The 8,005-nt window shown below is 37.4% G+C and overlaps 2 protein-coding genes across 3 annotated transcripts in view; both read right to left on the bottom strand.

Annotated features, from left to right (window-relative positions):
- Positions 1-3,295, bottom strand: part of rnf19b (ring finger protein 19B) — a 21,057-nt gene extending 17,762 nt beyond the window's left edge. Inside the window, exon 1 of the mRNA XM_084424130.1 lies at positions 3,039-3,295. The gene's annotated coding sequence lies outside the window, so the exon portion shown is untranslated. The remainder of the gene's footprint in view (positions 1-3,038) is intronic.
- An 822-nt stretch (positions 3,296-4,117) lies between these two features.
- ak2 (adenylate kinase 2) lies at positions 4,118-8,005 on the bottom strand. Of its 2 annotated transcripts, XM_084423420.1 has the most exons (7): positions 7,781-8,005; positions 6,778-6,903; positions 6,548-6,658; positions 6,172-6,266; positions 5,160-5,232; positions 4,878-5,073; positions 4,118-4,316 (listed from the first exon to the last, which is right to left on the bottom strand). In XM_084423420.1, the coding sequence occupies exons 1-7, from the start codon at positions 7,877-7,879 to the stop codon at positions 4,309-4,311; spliced, it is 708 nt and encodes a 235-aa protein (XP_084279546.1). In that variant the 5' UTR covers positions 7,880-8,005; the 3' UTR covers positions 4,118-4,308. The 2 variants fall into 2 exon arrangements, with proteins under 2 accessions (XP_084279546.1, XP_084279545.1); XM_084423419.1 differs by lacking the exon at positions 4,118-4,316 and having other exon boundaries at positions 4,400-5,073; positions 7,781-7,971.

The raw sequence follows: 8,005 nt of genomic DNA, 5'->3' as shown, positions 1-8,005 counted from the left end.
TTGAGGGTGAGTAAATGATGACAAAATGATTGGGTGAACTATCCCTATACTTTTCCCCCTACTTTGTTGTATTGAGAATATTTCTTCCATATTATAGCAATAGGTTTCCGTATTGAATAAAGGAAACTGCTGCTGAAGTCATAATGAAAGCAGGTCCATACTAAAGACACTTACTGTAAGAGACATCCCCTATAAGGAACAAGAATATTCGTTTCATAATCTCTCACTATAAAGTTTTGTTTCAGAATGAATTGTGTTTTTTTTTTTTGACCATTTATCAACATGTCACAGAGGCTTTCACATTATTAACAGAAACCACAAATGAACCACGTAGGCTACAAATCATGATAGGTTTGCAAACAGCAGAGAATGAGGAAACAACACGATTCACACAAACACTGTGTGAGTCTGAATCATAAGCTAAATTAAATTCAACATTCAACACTTTAACAAAAGGAGAATATAGAAAATAATATAGAGTTTGGCCTCCTGCCAGCATGTTGCTGACAAACTCATTACTGTGAGAGATAAAATAGAGCTAGACTGACACTGTCACTGCGCTTCCGCCCGCGTCAGACCCTGAAACCGAACCTCAGCACTTTCATATCGTCCTACAGCCCCAGACTGCACGCGGCTCAGTCTGTCTCTATCTCAAACACACACACAGTCACATGGTGCCCATTGGTGTACAGGTGGGCTACTGGATCTCTGGCCATTACATAACCATTCGAGTCACATCTGAAGATCCACTGAGGCTTATTGTTCTTAGCAAAGCCTGCATGTGTCCTGCTGTCTTGTTTCCGAGTGCATCTGTATTAGAGCTGCACGATTCTGGATAACGATTTTCTCGTCTAAAATAGAGATTCTCACATGATTCTGAATAGACAAAAAAAATATATATATATATAGAGGTTCCGACAAAATTTTAATTGCTATAAAAAATAAATGGTTTAATTAATTTGAATTATTATTATTTTTAAATCGGGTTGAATGAATGATTCAATGACTTCCCTTGTTTCATTACTGGATAAATCAAGAGTTTTTGAATGAATCTCTTGAATGAATGATTCAATGACATTTTTAACAGTCGCTTGTTGCCACTAACTGCTGTAACAATATAATTAATACAATCTATATTTGAAGCGCAAAGTTACTTTTAAAAAGTGATTTACTCTATTTTGATCACTGCCATTTCAGTGTTTACATCTGAACTATAGACTTTTATCCCAGTACTCCTGTGATAGAAATAATGATACTGTGTGGTTGAAAAGACTGTGTGTGAAGCTGTTTTATAACTATACATGACAACTGTACTTGTCAAAGTATAGCCGAATCGTTGTCATTAAGGAATAAGATTGCGATCTTTAATGATTAATCTTGCAGCTCTAAATCTAATCTGCATCATATTAAACAATGTAGGTTCAAAGTATTGTTGATTTCACACACACTCGATTCCAAACCTGTACGAGTTTCTTTCTTCTGCTGAACACGAAAGAAGACATTTTGAAAAATATGGGTGACCAAACAGTTGATGTGCCACACTGACATCCATAGTATGAAAGAAAAATAAAATAAATTACTATGGAAGTCAATGGGGTCCATAAACTGTTTGGTTACTGACATTCTTAAAAATATCTTCTTTTGTGTTCAGCAGAAGAATGAAATTCATACAGGTTTGGAACAACTTGAGGGTGAGTAAATGATGACAGAATTGATATTTTTGGGTGAACTATCCCTTTAATGAAATCTCTTTAAGCTGTGAGCTGTCTGTGTGGAGCAGGTGGTTGTGTTTGTTCATGTACCATTCTTGCTAAGAAGCAGGCTGTCTGTTCTCCAGCTCGCCTCATCCTGTTGTGTCCTCATAGAAGTCAACATCTCATGTAACGTATACATTATCATGAATGCACTGTACAAAGATTCAAGAGTCGAGACAAAACATGACTAACACCAGCAGGCCACATTCACACTCACTGACTATTGTGTGAGGTTGGCTGGTGCAAAAGAAAGTTCCTGTGAAACTAAAGACTCGATTTTATCCGTTTGTGAGAGTCACGTGGAGGTTTACGGTAAAAAAGGAGAACCCAAAAAATTCAGAAAAAACAAGACAAGAAAGACTGGAATTAAACGTCTGTTTGGTGAGGCAAAAGAAGAAATGAAACTGAAGTCATTCTGTGCATTCCTTGCTTTACACTAGTTGGAGAAGTGCTACCAAAACTCCCAACATAGCCTATATTACAGTTACAACGAATTCATGAAATACTGTAAAGTTCAAGATGAACTATAGTACGCTCTATATTTAGAAAGGAGTTGAGGAAGCCACACATAGAGACTCAGCCAAGTCAACAAAGCAGACGAGGAAGGACAAAACCTTTCCTCAATAAAAAAAGGACATTACGTACATGTAATGTATTTGGATAACTTTGCCCCCCTAAATACGTAAATATGATATATTTAGGATAAATTACGTTCATGTAAATATACAAAGGTACATAGACTAAATATTTAATATTATATACATATTTATATTTAAATTGAAGCTTTTTGCGTCCTGCCTAGTTCAAATTTAATCACTAAAACAAGTTAATCACTATAATTGATTTATATACACACACACACACACACACACACACACACACACACACACACACACACAAAGGTCATTACATAAATGTAATAACATGACTAAATATGTATACATACACACACACACACCTGTCATGTAAACATTTAATATATGCCAAGTTCAATAGTAACTACTAAAACATAAATAAAATCGCCAATGTTTAAAACAACTAGTTTATTCACTATTTATTTATTTATTTGTGTCGCATTACTGCACTTAAAGAAAGGTCTAGCCTACAGTAAAACAAAACAATGTTGATCAGTGGCCTGGGATATGTCCTGATATCAATCACACAATGATCCCAAAACACTTGGTCAACATCATAACATCACTGTATTCTGGAATCATACAGCACAAAATGACTCTAAAAGGATTGTAAAGCGTAACCATGACGACAGATCTGTTGGGCACTTACCGTTCAGATGGATCTGATAGTATTGGAAGCAACTGAAGCAGAATAGGGCGGTACGCAGTGAGCTTCGGTGCTACTGTACACCATGTACATTCAACCAACTGTCCTGTAAATCTGACAAATATCACCCTAGTGCTATCCGCTACAACATTCCCCGAACATCAGCCCGAGGGGAGGATGTCAGTCCTTTTTTGCTGCCCTGTCCGCGATATTGCTCAGATTATGTCCGCAGCTTGATTCTCTTTTCCATTCACGTCACCGAGGAAAGCCCCAGCGTGTGACGACATTCGCATTTCGAGAAGGAAACCCCGCCCACCGACGTCGCTCGAAACGGAAATGACTGCGTGTCACAACGTTTTGACTGTTTAATAAGTCAAGTCTTTTAAACGTATTTTTTTTAAATATTTTGTGTATTATTAGTACAGTTCAGTGTGCAAACACGGAGAATATTTTTAAATAAAGTGATGCAAAACAGTGGTTCTCTCAACCAGGAGCCCATTAGGCCGCTCAGCGAACTTCGAGGGGAGAACAATAACCTTAAAATCTTAATTGCTAAAATAAAATAAAAGTAAAGATGTACTGCATTAAACTGACATCATTTTTTTAGTTCGTCATTATTTCATCATAAGTACCAATGGTCAAATTAGCTTAGACAGGAAGGCCTTTGAACAGCTGGGGGCTTTTGGATTTCTCCTAATACAAACAAAATATGTAAAAAATGCATATGCTTGAAATAGTTTTAATAGTAAGGATCTCACATTTTTGACCAAACGATTATTAATTTCAGTGAATACATCATTTTAATAATGAAATTACAATTACTTTTCCGGCTGTCTGTATTATAGTGCACACATTTTAAAAATGTTTTTGATATGGACATTTCACTGAATCATTGAAACCAGTGCGTCAGCCAGATTGACCGATTTGTAAATATTTTAAAAAGAGCATAACTAGAAAACAAATATAAATATATATATTCTGCCTCACAAACTGTGTTCTCAAAGTAACAAAATTAAGAAGAGAACGAACCATCCAGCATTTGGACAGTAATACAGAAACACAGTGAATTAAAAACCTTCATGTAAGGTAGTACAAAATAGTCTCCCAAGTTTATTGGAGGTAGTCAACTGATTTTCAGTCAAATCTGTGTTCATTACAAAAAAACAATCACAAGGAATGATCAAAATTAACATCAGAGACACTTCCAGCTTCCCCCTTTCCCCCCATCCATTATTTTCACATCTGGATCAACCTGGATGGGAGAAACTGGATTTCATACAGCTGCAGAAAAAAGAAAGAAAAAGGTCCACAAGTAAATGAATGATTCAACGCAGGACATTAATTAAGAGATATTAACTAATAAAGCAATTCATTAAAATGTTTTTTATTATTATTTTACATTCAGCAATCAAACCAAGTATTCACATGACCTCTACTGGATATCAAGCAATACTACAAGATCCAAGTCTACTAGAAAAGTGAATTAGAAATGATTCCTGTTCTTATAAATTATTTTTCACATTTCACTTTGTAAATGGTGCAAATGAAATAACCGTACCTCTTTACAGGTGTCTGGTTTGAACAAAAAGTGCTTAAGAGCCTTCAGTATATCAAGTCTGAACTTGATCATTGAGACTTTACATTTATTCTGGGTTCTACAATCAGTTATATATATTATAGCCTTTTTTTGTCAAGAGCTCTGTTATCCATTGCTCAATAAACAGCAGATGAATCAAAACCGTGTCTAAAGACAAAACATGAGGAATAAAATGAAGTGTTATAATGCATATTATGAAAGAGGGTATGCAGAGATGATTTAGACGAAATAAACGAGATCTTTACAGGTAGCAGCGGAGAAGGCGGCGAGGATGGAGGCAAAGACGAGGTCGGGGGACTGAGAAGCATCGACAGCAGTGTGCAGGCCACGGGTACTGTAGTACTGCACTAGAGGAGACGTCATCCGGTGATACGACTCCAGGCGGGAGCGCAGAGTCGTCTCGTTGTCGTCGCTGCGGCGAATGAGAGGCTCACCGGTCACCTGTGGATGTATGGATCAGAACAAAACTTTATAGCGATGCTCGAAGATGTCATATTAATAAGAATCTGAACAGTTTTGTTTCTCACATCATCTTTCATAGGCTCTTTGGGGGGGTTGAACTCTTCATGGTAAGATCGGCCACTGGGCTGGTGAATGAGCCTGAGGAACGTAATGTTATACATTATATACTTATTAGTTTATGGAATATTGCAGTATTTAGTATAAATGATTTATCCATGCACATCACTATGTGCCCTCAATCTTTAATCAGAATAACTTCTCTCTCTTACAGCGACATCTCTTCTCGTTTCTGATGATGTGTTTACTCGCACAAGGGCGGGACATCCTGTCACTCACATGAGATTGACCAATAGCAAACCACAGCCATCCAATCATTCCAAAATCAAGTCCCGTCCTACATTTTTACTTGTTTGAGAAGCCGTTTCACTTGGATATACATCACAATAGGCAAGAAAAGACTATTACAACTGTGCATGTTTCATTTGTTTTTAAAATTTTTAACTCGTAATGCTTAATTAAAATAAAACTGAACCTTCTGGTGAAACGACTTAAGTCGGCTTAAACTCCGTCCCTGCAAGCTCAAGTTCATCTGCATCTACTTTTGAGTGCAACAGCCACATCTCAAGAACCCAACAACAGATGCATAGAAGAACCAAGTCCCCGCTCTACATTTGTTCTTTTCCGATAATCCGTTACACTTGAATGTACAATATGTCAAAATATGGAGGAAAATATTTAGTCACTACTTCTGTTGTATTGCAGGTTTAAACAAAAGCGTAATTTCCATGCTTTACAATTCTTACTTAAAAAGAAAAAAAGAGGAAGGTGAAATTTCCAATGAAAACTGCATAATGAAAAATTTTCCTGCAACCTCCCTCATTAAATATTACAGAGCCAAAAGTTTTTGACTTCTTGTATGACCTACCAAGAATATGTGTTCTCTTATTCTTGGAATGAGTGTGATGTTCTGTTCAGTGCATTCCCTATTCATTAAACTAAACTGAGCTATTAGACTACATTAGTGATGATGGGCTCCAATACAATGCTTCCAATTTACAGGCCCCTCCATCCTCATACCTCCCACAGATCCTGCGTACTAGCAGGGAGTCATCAACGGAGAATTCAACCACCGAGTCCAGTTTCTCGCTACGCTTCTCCAAGAGGCCGTCCAGCTAGAAATGAGAAAGATGTACAGTACAGGTTGATAGATTGTGGTGGACAAAATCGAGGACTGTATTAAGGTCCGTTCACACCAAGAACGATAGGAGGTGTTGACGCTAGGTGTGGTGCGGATGCTAACTATATAATGCTAACTGAGTTATTCTTTAATATTTAGAACGATTTTTAGAACTATATGTTCATCTTTATTGTTGCGGTTATCGTCATTGGTGTGAACGGGCCTTTATAGACACATACGAAGAGTCAATTGTTCACAGATTGTAGAAGTCCTCACCATTTCTGCCTGTCTGACGGTACGGGGGAAACCGTCCAGCAGGAATCCATTCTTGCATGCAGGAGTGTCCAGATTGTTGTCTATGAGCTCCACCACCATCTCATCACTCACCTAAAGGAAATGTGATGAACAGAGATTCAAGTCTGGGGAAGAACAAATCTAGTAGTGTCAGAATTTAAATATAAAAAAATATATATAATTGTTTACACTGATTATCTATTCATTTTTACCAGTTTGCCAGCATCCATGGTTTCCTTTAGACGCTGACCGAGTTCTGATCCAGATGCCACCATGGCCCTCAGCATGTCCCCAGTAGCTAAATGACACACACAGTACTTGTCTGCAAGCTTGGGTGCCTGTATGGGGATACATATATAAGACAATATTAAGAAATGTTTCTTGAACAGCAAATCAGCATATTAGAATGATTTCTGAAGGATCATGTGACACTGAAGACAGGAGTAATGATGCTGGAAATTCAGCTTATATATATATATATATATATATATATATATATATATATATATATATATATATATATATATATATATATATAATTCAAATATATTCAAATAGAAAAGAGCCATTTTAAATTGTAATAATATTTCACAACATTACTGTTTGTTGATCAAATAAATACAGCCTTGGTGAGCATAAGAGTCTAAAAATATTACCAAACTTTTGAACGGTAGTGTTCATATGATGAAAACTATAAAAATCTCAATCACAATTCTGTTGTAACCACATTCATTAGCCAAGTTTGAACTATTTTACTGGTGTGCAACAATATTGCTCAATATCACCAAGCAGTACTGCAAAGTGCAAACCAATAATGTTTTGCTGATTTATGTGAAAAATGATATTCTACTACATGGTCGTTCAACAGGACAACTTTCCCAGTGGTCACCAAGTTACATGAGTTGATTGTCACATAGATCATTCCACATTTGCACGGAATGAACAGTCTGATAAAGCCCAGGGCAACAGGACACTGCTCTTAAAGAGACAGTAACATGACACATGCTGGTTCCCATGGCATAATGTTGGGTTTAGCTGAGTTCAATGAGTATTTCAACCCAAAAATGTATAACCTGCCGTCATGTTTAGAATAGCATGAGGATATGTAACTGACAACATATATTTTTTGGGGGGGGAGGAGTGAACCTATCAATCCTGCTTCTGCTGAACGGTTAAATCTAAATGAGCCACGCGGCCATTCGCACGAACTCTCACCTGCGTCCCCTTCCCTGCTCCGGGTGGGCCGAGCAGAATGGCTCGAATGCCTTTCCGTATACCGGAGACAGTATCATCCGCTTGCGTGCTGGGGGCCATGGTTACAAGGTGTAAACGAACTAAAGACACTTCTCTCCACCACTACACACTTCACGTCCGCAAACTCACTCAGCCGAGAAAGGAAGTGATAACGCCTCCGATTGCTGACTATGGAATCCAAGACCC

Source organism: Rutilus rutilus (genome assembly GCF_951802725.1).
Source record: "Rutilus rutilus genome assembly, chromosome: 11".
NCBI classification, from domain to species: domain Eukaryota; kingdom Metazoa; phylum Chordata; class Actinopteri; order Cypriniformes; family Leuciscidae; genus Rutilus; species Rutilus rutilus.
Note: the sequence above shows the minus strand (reverse complement) of the source record. Positions and strands in the feature narration are given on the sequence as shown.

Coding starts and splice junctions, on each gene's coding strand:
- ak2 (XM_084423419.1), bottom strand. CDS start 7,879: ATGGCCCCCAGCACGCAAGCGGATGATACTGTCTCCGGTATACGGAAA. Junction 6,904..7,780: donor GAGCAGGGAAGGGGACGCAG/GTGAGAGTTCGT, acceptor ATCCCCATACAG/GCACCCAAGCTTGCAGACAA. Junction 5,074..5,159: donor AAGAGCCTATGAAAGATGAT/GTGAGAAACAAA, acceptor ATACATCCACAG/GTGACCGGTGAGCCTCTCAT.